This window comes from Gracilinanus agilis, chromosome 1 (assembly GCF_016433145.1).
Source record: "Gracilinanus agilis isolate LMUSP501 chromosome 1, AgileGrace, whole genome shotgun sequence".
Lineage (NCBI taxonomy): Eukaryota > Metazoa > Chordata > Mammalia > Didelphimorphia > Didelphidae > Gracilinanus > Gracilinanus agilis.
The window spans coordinates 530,446,585-530,464,124 of NC_058130.1; the positions used below are offsets into that span (position 1 = coordinate 530,446,585).

General features: G+C 34.5%; 1 protein-coding gene across 1 annotated transcript in view; it reads left to right on the forward strand.

Annotated features, from left to right (window-relative positions):
• LOC123231737 (desmocollin-2-like) overlaps nt 1-14,519 on the forward strand; it is a 37,443-nt gene extending 22,924 nt beyond the window's left edge. Inside the window, exons 12-16 of the mRNA XM_044658038.1 lie at nt 2,753-2,980; nt 4,628-4,752; nt 12,841-13,128; nt 14,317-14,362; nt 14,441-14,519. Of these exons, the coding sequence (XP_044513973.1) occupies nt 2,753-2,980; nt 4,628-4,752; nt 12,841-13,128; nt 14,317-14,352 (677 nt within the window). The 3' untranslated portion in view covers nt 14,353-14,362; nt 14,441-14,519. The remainder of the gene's footprint in view (nt 1-2,752; nt 2,981-4,627; nt 4,753-12,840; nt 13,129-14,316; nt 14,363-14,440) is intronic.
• The last annotated feature ends 3,021 nt before the right edge of the window (nt 14,520-17,540 follow it).

Sequence of the window (17,540 nt, forward strand, 5' to 3'; positions counted from 1 at the left end):
CAACAGCAATATAAAGACAAAGAAACTGAACAAGGCATATCATTTGTGAAGAATAGCAAGTGGACCAAAGTAGCTGGATCTAAGAGTAGATGGAGAGGTATAAAATGTAAGAAGAATGGAAACATAGGAAAGCACTTAGTTATGAAAAGCTTTTAAAGCTAAACATGATTTTATATTTGATCCTAGAAATAATTTGGAGCCACTGAGGTTTATTGAGTGTGTATGTGTGGGAGGGAATGGTGACTTGTTCAGACCTGCATTTTAGATAAATCATTTGGGCTTCTGAATAGAAGATGGGTTGGGATAGGGAAAAACTTGGGGTTGGGAACCAACTAGAAAGCTATTACCTTAATGACCATCTGTACTAAAGTTGTAGCTGTGTGAGTGAAAATAATGGGATGTATAGGAGAGATGTTATGAAGGTAAAAATGATGAGATTTGATAATGGATTACGGATGAATGTAAGTGGGGAATCAAGGGTAACACCAAAGTAACTACTGACTGGGTGACTGAGATAATGGTGGTAGTCTTAAAAGGAAAAGGAAAAGGTAGGAAGAGGATAGGTTGTAGGGGGAGAGATGATTTCTGCTTTTGATATTTGAAGTACTATTATATGAAAGAGAAATTAGACTTGTTTCTAATCTCCAGATTAGAGGACAAATTTAGGAGCAATGGCTAGAAGTTTCTATGGCCCATTTTTATTAAATGTCAGGGAAATTTTAAAAATTTGAATTGTCTTAAAGCAGAATGTGATATCAGCCTTGGAGAGTTTATGAACACTAGTGATTTGAAGACTCAACTAGTACTTGTCAGGGATTTGGGGAGGATATTCCTATTCAGCTATGAGTTGTACTAGATAACTTTCTAAACCCATGCTAATGCAAAAATTCTTTGATTTATTTTAAAATATCAGCCTTATGAGAAGGAAACTAGCCACATACAGAGGAAGAACTGTGAGAGTAGAAACACAGAGAAAAAACAATTGCTTGAACACATGGGCTAATAAGGATATTATTGGGGACATAGACGGTAAATGATAACTAGCCCAACTATCAATAATATGGAATTAGGTCTTGATCAATGATACATGTAAAACCCAGTGGAATTGTGCGTCGGCTATGGCGGTTGGGGGAGTTTGGGGGAGAGGAAAAGAACATAAAACATGTAACTATAGGAAAGTAGTCAAAATAAAAACATTTTAATTTAAAAAATAAAATAAAAAAATAAAATATTAGCCACAACTAAAATCTTATAAAGTTTTTGTTTGAGCCTCCAAGTTTTTTAGAACTTAACCTAGTAGTGGCAAGTATTAGTTGTTAATCACTTTCCAAGGTAGTAAACTACTTTATTTCTCTTGTTTAATGTCAGTTACTAGTCATTCTGTATCAACCTATCTTCAAAATCATTAATAGTAGTACAGAACTAAGAACTATATTTGAAATACATTTCTTATGATTTGTTTTTGAATTACACAAAATATCACAAAGCTAGCTTGTGGAAAATTGAATGTTTGGGTTATGTGAATGATTGAATAACTTGGGGTGAAAGTCTTGATAAAGATTGAAGATAACAAAAGTTTGATGCTATGTTTCTCTAATGGCACAAAATCAGAATTGTGACTACAACTAGCTCAGCTAATATCAACTATGTCTGTATATCAAGACACAAATACACATGGGCGTAATGTGTATGTATCCTTTATGTGAGAATGAAATCTTAATTTTTTCTGGTATTGTTTTCTCAATGTTTGCCACAGTATGTAAGGTGGTGGGAAAGCATTTAGTGGTAGAATGTGATTAGCAATTTATGTAATTTTAGTGACAAATATTCAAAGAATAAAAGATACCCAATATTATGGTTAATTCTTTTAAATATATGTTGAAAACTACTAATTGTTATTCTAGGTGACAAATGTTGGTGAAATATTGGTATTTTGTGCTTAGAAGGTTTTCACAGAGATATTCTATAGAAAGATGTGTTGGTCAGTACAAATAAGATGATTTCATTTGTACTTATTTGTAGTCAGGGTATAGGTAAAGATAGTTATATTTATAATTTAAGCAGTAGTGAAAATTTAACTAAAATAATTTTTGTTGTGTCATTCTGCTTAGAACCCTTCAATGGTTGCCAAAAAAATGCCTAAACTCCTTAGGGGCAGCATTGTAGACATTCTCCTAATCTATCTCCATTCTCCCTTTTTAGACTTATCCTAGACAATCCCTTTGTATAATCTTTGCTAACCCTTTTCTACCTTCATTCAATGTTTGTCAGATCTTCTATGCCTAGAATAATTTTCTCTAACTCCCTCCCTTTCCCCATCTAGCCTATTGAAAAACTATCAATCTTTAATAACTCAGCTTAATTACTATTTCGTCCATGGAATTTTTTGTGATCTACTACTGACCAGAAGTGTCTTGAATTTTTCATATTCTTTTATTTTGTTTCATTTTTTTTGTTTCATCTATTTTGTTCCATTTATTTTGTTTTGTTTCATTTATTTTGTTTCATTTTGTTTCATTTATTTTCTTAGAGTATAAGCTCCCAGCAGCCAGTTTGTGCCTTATTCATATCTGTTTACCTCATTGCCTAAGAAAATGACTTATAAAGGTTAGGCACTGAATAAAAGTTGCTGAATGATGGCACATAGCTCAAAAGAAGTATAACCACTGTAGAAAATTATAATGAAAACCATAGAGCAACAGTGAATATAACTTAAGATTTGATCATTTTTTGGCTTTTTATTTTCTTTCAGATACAGCTGCACGCCTTTCTTATCAGAACAATGCTCAATATGGAAAATATATCGTGCCAATCACTGTGAGTGATAGTCATGGCCAGACGTCAACAAAGAGATTGAACATTTATCTCTGTAATTGTGATCATCCAGATCATTGTGCTTCTGCTAGATCGGCATATCCAGACACCAGACTGGGTCCATGGGCCATCCTTGCAATACTATTGGGAATAGCACTGCTATTTTGTAAGTCCATTTGTTTAGCTGACTATAATAATGGTGCTAGTTGGACTAGATGGACTCTGAGGTTCCTTCCAACCCTGAGATCTTGCCACAATGACATACTGTGAATATAGAATTTTACATTTTACAAATTGTCTTCCTTACAGCAGCCCTGTGAGGGAGATAATATAACTGTTGTCACCATCATTTTGTCAATGATAAATCTGAACATTATGGAAATGGTAACTTGCAAAAGGTCAGGTTGGTAGCAGGAGACAGAGCTGAGGATCCAGTCCAAAGCTTCTAATTGCAAGGCAAGGCTCCCTCTCATTCCACTGTTGTGCTTTTATATAAATATGTTATATATATATATATATATATATATATATGTATGTTCAGCAACCAATGTGAAAATCATCAGTCCTCAAAAAGGTTCTGACTTTATCTTCATTGTGTATGGGAATACATAATGCATAAATATAACTTGTGTTTTTCTTTGTTTTGCTAATTGCTATGTGGTCAACACACTTGGGGATAAGCTACTCCTTACTTAGCTAGGCTGGTCTTCGTAGTGAAGATTCAAAATATTGTCAGGTCTCTTCTTGAAGACTCTGGCACAGCGGAATCTTTCAGAGTTTAAGCTCTATTATGCAAATCTTTGAGAACCTTCCTTAACTTCTACACCACAGGGTAGGGTCATATGAAGAGGCAATTATGTGTTTCTATAAATATGTGGGTATATCTTACTTATATAAGATGTTTCCAAAGTCTTACTGCATAATTATGTTATTAAAGCTTAAAACTGTATGAAGACCTTAGGGACGCCATGTATTAACAAAAACACATAATTTTATTGCACTTTGCAGCCATTTAAAGATTTATATAGAATTTAAATTTTTAACAGTTGAGAAATGATGCAGAGTTTTAAATCACAATACTCACCAAGAATATTTATTCAGGACAGAGCGATCTTTCTTTGCCTTGTATTCATAGGAACAATTTATACTTTTTGTGTTTAGTAGACTATTTTGGGGGGAAAAAAACCTCTTCTCTAAATATGTATTATGAAGTATGTAAATTTTATATTCTATTCAAAGTTTATAACCTTTTTCTGAAGGGAGTAGCAGAATAATGAGTGAGCAGATTCTACTTCTATTAGAGAATAATTGTTGTTGCTGTTTAGTTGTGTCCAACTTTTTGAGATCCTGTGGACTTGTCTATGGTGTTTTCTTGGCAGAGATCTTAGAGTGGCTTGTCATTTTTTTTCTCCAGTGTGTCTCCATTTTACAGATGAGGAACTGAGACAAGTAAGGTTAAATGACCTGTCCAAAGTCACACAGATTGGCTATAGTCAGATGGGAACTCAGGTCTTTCTGACTCTAGGGTTAACACCACTGTGCCACCTAGAGAAAATGGTCAAATTTATCTAAACATTTGACTACTACTGAATGTGAAACCTAAGATGACATTCATATGGTCAGTTTGGAGTGGCCAAAAAAGCCACTTCAGGTACATCTGATGATATTTTTCAACTGTATTCAGTTAATCTATAAGTAGAAAGTTGAAGAATGATCTAAGGTTTTAAAATAATCAATTGAGAAATAATCTTTCTATATACCTTGCATTTTTTGTTTTACATATTAAACTCAAGTGGTTCTGTTTCTCACCTAGGTGTCTTATTCACCTTAGTCTGTGGAATTTGGAGTCCTTCAAAAGCAAAAAAACCTTTTCCTGATGATATGGCACAGCAAAATTTAATTATATCAAACACAGAAGCTCCTGGAGATGATAGAGTGGTAAGTAATGTGCTTTTAGGAACAAATCTTCAATCAGGAATGGATAGACATTTTGTATGTGTGAGGCTTTGTTTCTTCCTATAAAACAGTTTTGATATCTGTTAATTTTTTTAATGTCATCAGATACCTTTTCAGAAAACACAAGAATATTCAGAAGGCATTTGTTGGTGACTACATTAAATTTTGGCAACTGTAGTGGTTAAAATCCATAACTAATTTAGTTTTCTTCTGCAATCAATTAGTAAGCATTTATTGAGTATATTTTATGTACTAGGCCCTAGAGATTCAAAGGAAAGGTTGAAGACAGTCTTGACTATCAAGGAGTTTACCATATAGCGAGGGGAGCCAAACATATAGGAATATAAAATAGATCCACAGATTAGGATATTAAATAATTATGAAGGAAACTTTCTGTGCTTGAGATTATAGACCTTCTACTTAAGATTGTATTTTCCTTGTCAATAACTGTGTTTTGGACAAAAAAACTGAACATGTTTTGTGTGATCATTGAGCAAATAGTACCTTTCTATTTAAAAATAAAATACTTAATCTGTTTGTTCATTATACAGGCAAAAATGATTTGGAAGGAAAATTGAACTTTTTATAGTCCGTTTTTATCTTGCAAGTGTCTTTTAAGTCCTCCTCATCCTTCTTCTCTTTGAACATAGCAGAATCCCTCCCAGATTCCCTAACAACACTTGATAGGAGATGGGGTACATATGAGTATCTAGTTTTATTTCCTTGTAGGTTTCAAAGCACCTCTTATTTTTACTTGATAAATAGTTATATAATTTAATACATATTTATTGAATGCCTACTGCATGTGATCAGGAAACTATACCATGCTTTGGGTGGTACAAAAGAAGCTTGAACTAGTTTCTCTCTTCAAATACTTTAAAACTTGCAGACACAGCTGGTATCATATGAAACTGGAAAATGCCCTTTGAGATAATAAACATATGAGCAAATACTATAAAGAGAATGAGTAAACAGAGTTCAATAAAATAAGTAGAATTGTGTACAGACATAAATGGAGACATTGTGAGTTAGATTCCAGACCACCACAATAAAGTGGATTATATGAAATTTTTTGGTTTCCCAGTGCATATAAAGATTATGTTTACATTATGCTATAGTCTATTAAATGTGCAATAGCATTATATCTAAAAAAGTAGTTTCATACTTAATGTTTTGTTGGTTAAAAATACAATTTTTAAAATTAATTTAAAAATGTTTAAGAACCATCATTTGAACCTTAGCAAGTCATAATCTTTTTGCTGGAGGAAGGTATAGCCTCCATGTTGACGGATACTGACTGATTAGGTTGCTGAAGGTTATGGTGACTGTGGCAATTTCTTAAAATAAGACCATAATGAAGTTTGCTGCATCAATTGACCCTTTCATTTGAACATTTAGGGGCCATTATAGGGTTATTAGTTGGCCTAATTCCAGGATTGCTATATCTCAAGGAAGCCTGAAGAGTGTAAAAGAGATGGGGAATGGCTGGTGGGTGGAACAGTCAGAACAAACACAACATTTATTAACTAAATTTGCTATTTTATACAAGCAGGGTTTATGGTACTCCAAAACAATTACAATAGTAACATCAAAAGTCACAGAGTACTTTACCAAATAAAAAGTTAGAAATATTGCTAGAATGACCAAAATGTGACAAAGAGACATGATATGAATACATGCTGTTGGAAAAATTAAATAAAATGAAGCATAATGGAATATGATGTGCCTGTCCTAGAAGAGTCTAGGAAAGCTTTGCAAAAGAAGTATAACTTAATCTATAATTAATGAATATTAGTATTTGAATACTAATCTGATCCTCTGTTTTTTAAAAAGGACCCCTCAAGGCTCACTTTCTACATAAAAAAATATAAACTTCTGCCTTTGGAATTCCAGATCCTTATTTCATTCAAACTCTAGCCTATTTTTCTTTCTTTCTTTTTAAAAATTTCTTACTTTACATCTTAAAATCAATACTATGTATTGATTCCAAGGCAGAAAAACAGTAAGGACTTGGCAGATTTGAACTCAGGATCTCCCATCTCTAGGCCTGGCTCTCAATCCACTGACTCACCTTGTTGCCCCCTCCAGCTTATTTTTCTAACCTTATACTATCCTTTTTCATATATGCTAAGTCAAACTGAATTCCTTTCTGTATTCCATTTCATGACTAATCTTCTGTTGAAGACCCTGTCCTTCTTAAAGGCCCAATTCATTATACTGATCATTTTTCTAGTGAAGAACACCGAAACAAAACTAGAGTTGAGTGTTTCTGCCCTTTCACTGATCTTCAGTCAATTACTTTCCCTTTCTGGTGTTAGTAGGACAACATAAGACATTATAGGCAGATATGAGAAGTTTCAGATGAAGAACTATCATATCTTGGTGATTGATGTCCATATGAGGCTTAAAGGAAAGAAAGGACTCAAAGGTTTTGTTTTTTTTTTACCTATGTTGGAGTCACTGGAAGAAAGAAAAGAAATAACTTGCAGTATGTTGTTTATTGTTAATTTAATACAGTAGGCTTAGCCAGAATGAAAAATGCTGTTTTGTTTTTCTCTCTCCTATGTTTGTCTTTAACTGATATATGCAGCCAACATCTAAAACGATAATACCTTAGTTTCTCTATATGTTTGTTATAACAACCTAGATCCCCTCTAGGCATGTCTACCTGAGAAAGCATGCCATGCTTTCCCAATCAATTAAACTTAAAAAAAAAACCCTATTAAAATAGCTATTTTTCCTACTTAACACTAACTCCTCCCCTAAGGTCCTCATCTAATGACTCATTGTGGCACAGAAGTGATACCAAGTTTTGGAAGGACTATACTTGCAGACTCCAAGCATGCATAGGGACTACCAAACTAAAAAGTATCTGTTACAAGTGACTAGAGTGGTGATGACAAACCTATGGCACAGGTGCCAAAGATGGCATGCAGAGTGCTCTCTGTGGGCATGCACACACCCACACACACAGTTCATTACTAGAAAGGCAGAGGGACTCATGTGAAGCTCCTCCCCTCCCCCTCTCCACCGTGCCTGATGACATTTTATTCCTATCTGGTGACCCTCTGCCCAGCAGCCAATGGGAGCACACAGCGGGTCAAGTGGGTGGCTCACAGGTGGCAGAGCTAGAGGGGAGCAGAGCACTCAGGCCACTCCCCTCCCTCTCTCTACACTCATTGAGGACATTCCTCACTTCACCTGTGATTCTGCCTAGCAGCCAGTGGGAGTGCTTTCTCTCTCCCCTGAGTGGGAGGGCCTGGGAATCAGGAGGTAGGACACATGGTCTTTGGGGGGGGGGGCACTTTGTCTCTAAAAGGCTCGCCATCACTGGACTAGAATATGTATCATGTAGGATTGAGTCTAAGTTGCAAGGCACTTATTATCAGAAAGTTATTGTCCAGATGTTTTTAGCCATAGTAATTCATGGATACTATCTTAAGGCATGGAGGGAAAATGCACACTGATGAAATATAAATCAATATTAACTAGTAGTTAGAGAAACACTTTAAAGTAGAGTATGAAATAATAAAAAATAATGATAATTAAGGAAATGAAATGAAATGCCTTAGAATGGTTCAATGCATTTCTCACAAATACTATTATAAACTACTGTGTAAAAAAAAATGAGAGCTCCTGACAGTTCTCTGGGAAATTTGAGGAAGAAAAAATCTTTTACTCAAGAGTTGAAGGAAGACTTCAGAGAGGAGCTGGTATCCCAGCTGAACTTTGAAAGAAGTTCTCTATTCTGAAAAGTTTTGGTGAGCAAAGAATGGATCTATACATGTGGGCCAGCCCTTAGGGGGAGAATGTTGGAATTGGAGAAGACCTTATATTTGCATTTAATTGTAATATAGGCTAAAACGCCAGGCCATGCAGATTGTTTCTTAACCTATTGATAAGAAGTCATGAAAGTTTTTTTCAGCAGTGCACTGATTTATGTATTGATAAAATTAAGTTTTGCTTAAGTGGATAATTTGGAATGGGGTGAGACTAGAGGGAAGATTCTCAATACAAGAGATTAGGATCTAAATTAGTATGAGTGGAAGGAAAAGGAAAGAATATGAGCTGCTATAGAGAGGACCAAAGGGACTGGCCAATTGATTAGACTTCTAGAATATAGAAGAAAAACTCAAAGATTACCCACAAGTTTTGAGCATGGTAACTGGAAAAATGGGTAGCTAAATGGCACAATGGATAAACTTCCCTGGGCCAGGAGTCAAAAAGACCTGTTCAAATCTGAGTTCAAATCCAGCCTCAGAAATTGCTGACTGTGTGATCTTGTGTGACTTAACCCATTTGGCCTCAGTTTCCTCAGCTGTAAAATGAGCTGGAGAAGGAAATGGCAAACTACTCTATTATCTTTGCCTAGAAAACCCCAAATGGGGTCACAAAGAGTTGGACACAACTGAAAAATAACAAAAGAACGATTGGAAAAATTGTAGTATCTAGAAAATTAGTGAAATTTGGATTAAGAGCTAGACTTAGTTGAAAAAGGTGATGTTCAGATTGAGAAATGAATTTGACATTCGTTATGACATCCAGGTGAAATGGCCACTAGGAGAAGGAGATATAAAACTTGAAAATTGAAGACCTCAAAGTTGACCTTGTCACATGAGACTTTTGAGGTCATCAGCTGTTAAACTAACTGAGCTTAGCGGGGTTTTCAGATCCTATGTGGCTATAAGTTTGGGGTTTTCTAGATTCCAGTTGACATATGTTTAGCTTACTTTTCTTTGTATCTACATAATAAATCTTATCCACCAGTATCCCAACCCTTCCCTACATGAAAGTATTGAGTATCTTGGAGACCAACACATCTATATGAATTAAGTCTTTTTTTTTTTCATGTTTTTACCTTTCAGTTCACTTTCTGTAGTTAGTATTCAAAATTTATTCTTTCAGCATTAATTCTGTGGCTGTGTATGTTGTTATTTTGGCTCTGCTCATTTTCACTGTTCATTATCCCATATAGTTTTCAAGTTTTTTTAAAAAATTAGCCTGCTCATCACTTCTTAAGGCACACTGGTAGTATGCCCCTCACAATCATGTGCTGCAATTTGTTTAGCCATTCTTCAATTGTTGAGCATCCCCTCAATTTCCAGGTCTTAATACTTTTTAAAATACTTAGAGCAATTTCTCCATAGTTTTACATGTGCTGAATTTAAAGTGACGGGGTAACACATGTCCAATTGTATATACTATACTCAATTTTGGGTAAGTGATCAAGAAGGGAAATATAGAAAAATTAGTCATATGCATAGAGTTTGGATTACATAACTATCATATATATCAGCTCTCTGGTGGAGAAAATAGAAAGTTTCCATTTCATTTGATAATGTCATAGATAAAGGGTATATGATTACGTTGCTGGAGACAGTTTGAACCAGATTCCTAATTGCTAAATTTTCACTGTGAGTTGTAAATTGTTAAATTTTCAATGAACTTATAACTCTTAAATTGACAAATGTTACAAATCATGGCTTTATTGTTTTTTAATTGTCTAAACCTAAGAAAGCAACGGAGAAAATGTTAATAATGCAAAGTAAATGTAAAAAGTATTATCTTGCTGTCCTTTTTTTTTCTGGTGAGGTGGTTATTTAACATTTACCAGCACATCACTATTTTTTATCATTACTTTCAAATCTGACCACACTATATCAACTTGGGAGATCCAGGGAGGAGTTTGATGGTGAGATTTATAATTATAGGGAAAAAATGAAAGCAATGACACTGATAGCTCATTTAAAAAATAAATTTCAATTTCAATTTTCTGTTTCTTATATCACCATAGTATCCTGTCTATCCCTTCTATTCTCCCTTTAAGAGATCTCATATTATAAATGAGGTTTTTTTTTTTTTTGAAGAGGGAAAAATACACACTAAGCTTCCCTCTAGATGCTTTCTCCACTATGTTGGAGGGTTTTTCCCATGAATTCTTCTTTTCTGTTGTGCCTCACTTTCAGAACAATGCCAATTATTATAGCTTTCTGAGAGGAGGCTCCCTCATGGGAGGGTCCCTCCTCCACTACATCCCTGATTGTGCAATCCAACACTGAACTACGTCCTCTCTTGTTTCTACTTTTCCCTGGAAATCTTCCTGTGTCCCTTTCTCCTAGTGCCAGCCCCTAAGGTTTCCATCTCCCTTCTTCCAAAACAAATTGATGTTTCAAGCACCAAATCCCCCACACCTTGTCAGGGTCAAGTCTTCCTCTTCTTTCACCAACCATCTCTTTTCACTCAAAAGAGCATTCATCAGTGAAACTTCCTCCCATTTCCTAAGTAAGGCCTTCTTATACCTTTTTAATCTTGCCCTCCTCCTCTTCACTCACTCCCTTCTAGGCTCTTCTCTTTCTGAAATCACAGAGTTCACCTTCCCCTTGTTGCTAGCCCATGATTGACATGTATACAATACTCATTCTTTTTTATCTTCCACCTCTCCTCCCTTCCTTTTCTGTACCCTTCCATATTGTAATGTAGTCCCACAAAAGAAGCATTCACCTGTAGTCTGGGAATCTAAAGGTTTTATTGATAACACTCCCTTTCTAATTCTTCATGGTTTTAACCCCTCTCCTATGCACAGATTTCCACTTTCATTCTTATCTCCTTGTGTATATTTGCAAAAAAGTCTCTTACTTGTCTTGCTGTTGTCACTCAGTTGCTGTTGCTGTCCTTGCCTGCTACATTTATTTACTCTTACATTTCTTTCCTTTGTGTGTTTTTGAGTAGCAAATAATCTCTTCAAATATTTTTTCATTTTTTAAATTTTTAAATTTTCATTTTGAAATATTTCAAATGCTTTCTTTTGAAGGTCCATTTTTTGTCTTGTATGGTTAAGCTCAGATTTGCAGGATAGATTGCCCTGGGCTTATTCTGAACTACATTACTTTTTGGAACACATTATTGCATTCCCTTCCTCTTTTTCCAGTGAATGCAGAATTTCCAGAATGCAGTGTTAATCTTTTCCTTTGTATTTGAAGGTCTTTCCCTTGATGCCTTGTGGAACTTGTCTCTGAATCAGATTGTTAAATTTAACCACTGTTTGTGTTGATTTCTGCAGCCTTGAGATTTTTTTCTGATTATTTCTATTGGAATTTCATTTTTTTATATTTAGTAGTTCTCGTTCATTATTTCTTTCATTATTGGGTTAAGGTTTTATATACTGTTGTAATCCTCTGGGAAACCTAGGAATAACATATTAGTTTCATATTCTTCCCAAATTCCACAAGTTTGTCTGCCTCATGAAGTGTTGGATCATTTCCCTTTATTTTGCAATTTTTATTCAGAGATATCTGAACTCATTTACTAGATCTGGAGACCATGTTTTCTTCTGCTGTTACTCTTTTTCCTGTTGATTCATTTGTTTATGTTCAAGGTCTTTGAGTTTTCTTCTTCCTGAAATTTTTGTTCCACAAAGGGCATTTATAGTTGGGATATAGTAGGGAATGAGCTAGTAGAGGAGAGATTTAACTTAAGGGACTGAAATGACCCAATACATAGTTTTCTTATCTGGGAAACCCTACTAACATTGCAATCATTTATCCAGTCTCTATCAGCCATCCTTACCTCTATGTGGAAAGCACTTGGGATACTTTAAAAAAACAACTGACCCTTGGAAGCTTAGTTTGTTTGTCTGCTTTTTCTTTCTCAGTTTAGGTTCTCCTCCTCTTTGTAACGCTTCCTGATCCTCCTAGATTAGAATTCTCTTCCCTGCCAAATTTTCATAAAATACTTTGATTGGATTGTTCCTCTGGTTCTGTCACTTTCTAGCTTGTTTTCTTCTTATCTGCATACATGCTGTGTAATACACATTCCCCCTACTCCCTACAGCAGATTGTAATCTCTTGACAGCACATTTTTATTACGGTATCCTTAGTTCCTTATGTGATATATGATTAATGTTTATTGCAAAGGTGCTAAGGGCAGACCTCCCTTACAGTGAATTTCATTCCATATTACATAGTAATGTACAAATATCAAAGTTGAATTGCCTCAATATTATTGCAAATAAATATTTTCATGTTTTTCCTCTGTTGCTCACATAACATAAATGATTATGTTTTCTTTCAGTGTTCCACAAATGGATTTACAACACAGATGCTGAATGGTAATGGTCAAGGGTTTTGCGGCACATTGGGATCAGGAATTAAAAATGGGGGCCAGGAATGCTTTGAAATGATGAAAGGAGGACACCAGACCTTAGAATCCTGTAGAGGAGGAGGTCATCACACTCTGGAATCATTCAGAGGAGGACATCACACCCTGGATTCAGGCAGGGCTGGAGGACAAGTTGAAGTTGATGCCTGCAGATATACATACTCTGAGTGGCACAATTTTACTCAACCACGTCTTGGTGAAGTAAGTTTTCTGGGTAGTCTTCAAACCATGATATTTGCATTTGCATTAGAATTATTTTGGAGGGAAAGTATATATATGTATAGCTATATATGTATATATATAATATATATTATAATGTGTGTTTATATGTACATATAAACACACATGTACTGAAGACAGTTTGTAACAACAAGCTAACCTAAATTTATATTTTGGGGATAAATATTCCATATTTTCCAGTAGATACTAATTTGATTATGTTTAGTCAGAAATAGACTTTATTTTATCCGTTAAATTTCACTTAGTATGTAATTCTTCAGTACCATTAGCAGTGTCTAATGACATCCATTAAAATTCTTTCATTTCATTTCAGTGTTTCATCAGAAAAAAAATCACTTACTATAGCAAAATTAAGATAAACATATACTTAAATTTCACAAACTCCTTAAGTCTGTACTTCTTACTATCTGTATTCCTTCTCTCAACAAGTTCATTACACAGTACAGGGCTGTGAGAGGAAATAAAGAACAGATAGTCTATCCTCTTTCTTTTTTCTCTAAATTTTCAAATATTTTGAGCCTCATGTATTTCAGATGCCTTAATCTTTTGGATCTCTATTCGAGATAAGGACATATGATTTATCAATCTATTGAATACTATTAGTAAATCCAAGTCTAGGTCTCTTTTCTCGTGACTAGTTTTCATGTCATGAGGTAACTCTAAGCTCAAATTTAAAAGAAAGGATAATAACATCATTTATCTGTGGGTTGGTTTTTTGTTTTTGTTTTTGTTTTTGTTTTTTGGTTCAATATACTATACTTGGAGGCTTATTATTTGCAGTACAAGCATTGACTTCTTTGTGAAATCTCTGTCCTTGAATTTCATTTGGCATTTCTCATGTGATTCGTTGATTTCATTTAAACTCTATGGAAAAATATTTTCCATTGTTGCTCTTGTTTGGGGGAACATGGTTGAGGTATAGAAACATCTTCTTAAATTGCTTATCAACTGTACTAAATATTCAAAAATCTGAATCTTGGTCCTACCTCCATTTCATGAGCAAATATTGCTTTTAGTTGTAATTTTCTGATGAAAACATGATTATGTAGAACACATTTGTGCACAGCCTTCTATCAGTGTGATCTGCTAAATGTTGATGTTATAGTATGCTTATGATACAGGCCAACCATGTACATTTTTTGTGTATAGGAATCCATTAGAGGACACACTCTGGTTAAAAATTAAGCAATCAAAGGTAAATAAAAATAATTTTTAAGTTTATCAATTTAGGTGCCTCTTTTAAAATAATAAAATGTGTTTTCTTACTTTTCAGAAGTTGCATCTTTGTAATCAGAATGAAGACAATACCCATGCTCAAGACTATGTCCTTACATATAATTATGAAGGAAGAGGCTCTGCGGCTGGTTCTGTAGGGTGTTGCAGTGAGCGCCATGAAGAAGAAGAAGGGCTTGAGTTTTTAGATCAGCTGGAACCCAAATTTGCTACATTAGCACAAACATGCATGAAAAGATAAATGTATTTGTTAATAGTTCTACAGCTTTTTCCAGATACTTTGGAGGACTCCAAGAATAAAAAATTAAATTTGATGACTGATGAGGGCAAATTTTTCTTAATTTTGAAGGGAAGAATTACTCTCATACATTTTTTGCCTCTGCTAATCTGTTTTATCTCCTAAGAGGCCAGCAGATGGCAAAGTGAAATTCATTTTCGTTGTTTGGGTGGTTAAATAGACAAATAACTATTTCTAAGACTTCATTGTAAGGATTTTTGAATTCACTTGTATGTTTTTCTTCCCTTCTTCCCTCATTCTAAAAAACAAAAATATTTTGTCTTTAAGACTTCGGTGATGGTGCTTTGACAGGACTTAAAAAACCATGCTAAGTGATTCCATACCAATGCTCTTGTGGATTGTAATAATTTTAAACCACCTAAACACAATGAGACACTACTTGAAACTTTTGTCAGGTGAATATAGTGCCTTGGTCATATAGAGGGGTGAGGAAGAGAGGAGAAGAAGGAAAAGAAGGAGAGACAGGAAGGAGGGAGGAAGTAGAGGAAAAAGGGGAGAGAAGAGAGAGAGGAGGAAATGTTAGTAGAGGGAGTAGGAAGAGAGCTGGAGAAGGGGGAGAAAAAGACTTTTACTTACTATGTTAGAAGAAAAAAAAAGGAACTCATTAAATAATTGAACATATATAATACTAACTTGAATCAAAGGATCTGAACTCAAATCCTTCCTTTGATGCTTTCTTGTTGTATGACCTTGAGTAAGTCTTTTCATCTTCTTCTGCCTTATCTGTAAAATCAAGGACTTAGCTCCATACCTTTAATCCTGGACTAAATAATCATAACTATTTGTTTTTCTCTATTCTCTTTGTGAATTAGAAGCCCTTTCCAGTTTCTCTGACTTATTCCCTTCCATTCAATGGCAGAAATAAGTATGACCTTTCAGTACTAAAATTGTAGGGTGCACAACATGGACACCCTCTTGGAAGAGAAAAGAAAAATGACTTGCTTTTGATTGGATAATTTCTGGTTTTCACTATGAAACTTACTCCTAATAATATATAGCGTTGCAACATGCTAACCTGATTTTTTAATACTGCTTATGAACAATAATATAAACATTAAACTTTTAATGTTCTTAAGTTTTCCATATCTTCAAAATTTGTATAGAGTGGCTAAATACACTTTCTAAAAAGTTATGATTATGCAGCTGAACTTAATAAGCCACAAATGTGAAGAATGAGTATATGTGGAGAATTTTGTATCATAATCAAATCAGAATAACAAGTCATGATATAATTTAATGATATAATCAGTTATTTTCATGGCCATTAGTCATAATGGGTAAAGAAAGGATAATGATTATTTTTATACAGCCAAACGAAGCTTTTGATATTTCCCACGATAGCTTGGCCATAGACATTTTCTAACCAGAGAAGTGTAGAGATCCAGACATCTGTGTTCCCCTGAGTTCATGAATTATGATGCATATAAATGGATCTTGGAATACCTTTCTCCTTGGCCTACATATGATTTTCTTCCCTTCTGCTATCCTTTCCCTCTCCACTTCTACCTCCTTTCCATACAAGCTGAGCTTTCCCAAATGCTCTTTTATCTTCCCCTGCTTCAAGAATCAATGTGATTTAAGAGAAGTCACTTCATTATATCCTTGCCCCAAGCACAACCAGATTGAGATTTAATTAGAATAACAGGGAAACAGCTATTGGAAGGCTAAATTGTTACACTTTGTTTATTCTCACCTGATATAGTATGATTGTTTCCTTGGTGATTGCAAAGTAAGGGAATAGGGGTTTTGAAGTAAATTGGATAAGAATCTTGAGTATTTTTGAGCATGGGAAAACTGGGTTTGGGAACCCTTGATGTTGGAACAGAAGGGATTCTGAGAAGTAAGAGAGAAGAAAGGAAAAGGGGGGAATAGGATACCAAAGACTATTTTTGCCTACTTGAGTATTACCACTCTTCACCCCTTTTATTTGCCAAGAATTGCTTTCATATAACTTAGTGCCATTGCACAGTAAATAGAGTGTTGGGCCTGAAGTCAGGAATATTTATCTTCCTGAATTCCAATCTGGCTTCAGACCCAAACTATTTGACCTTGGGCAAGTCACCTATTCCTTTTTGCCTCAATTTCCTCATCTGTAAAGTGAACTGGAGAAGGAAATGGCAAAGCATGCCAGTATCTTTGCCAAGAAAACTCCAAAGCCATGGGGTCATGAAGAGTTGGACACACTGAACAACAAAAACTCTTTATTAGATCTCTTTTATACTATCCCAGTGCCTCCCCTCTTTCCACCCACATCCTTTGCTTTCTTCTACTTTAGAAGTTCAGTAAATTCAAGGGGAAAAGGGTTTATATAAGTGTAGCAAGATAGCCTAAGTCATATTGGGGAAAGGATGGATTTACAATTTGCTATTTGCATCTCAAAGGTGTAGGTACTTTATATATACCGCTTGGTAGGAGGTTTTATAGGAAATATTTATGTAGATAACAGTATTTGTCATTAGAACTTTATTTTATATTTTGAATTAATTTGTTATAGAAGTGTATACTTAAAACTTTTGGAAGTATGTTATCTCTTTTTATATTTTAAAGAAGTTAATACCCTTTCCATCAATTGATGTTATCTTTACTTATACTGTACAATCCTAAATTGTGTGCTACTTAACCAGAGGGTATGGATGCTTAAAAGGAAAACTTAAAAAACTTTTTAAAAAGTTACTCAGCTTTTTATGCAAATGTATAGTATAATTTTCTTGGTTTTATGGAAATGTACATAGTTAGAATGTAAATTATATGTAGAATGCTCTTTTTTTAAGATATCTTTGTTAGTGAAGAACCTTTCATTACTAAAATTAAAGATATTCATTGTTATATTAGTTATAACTTT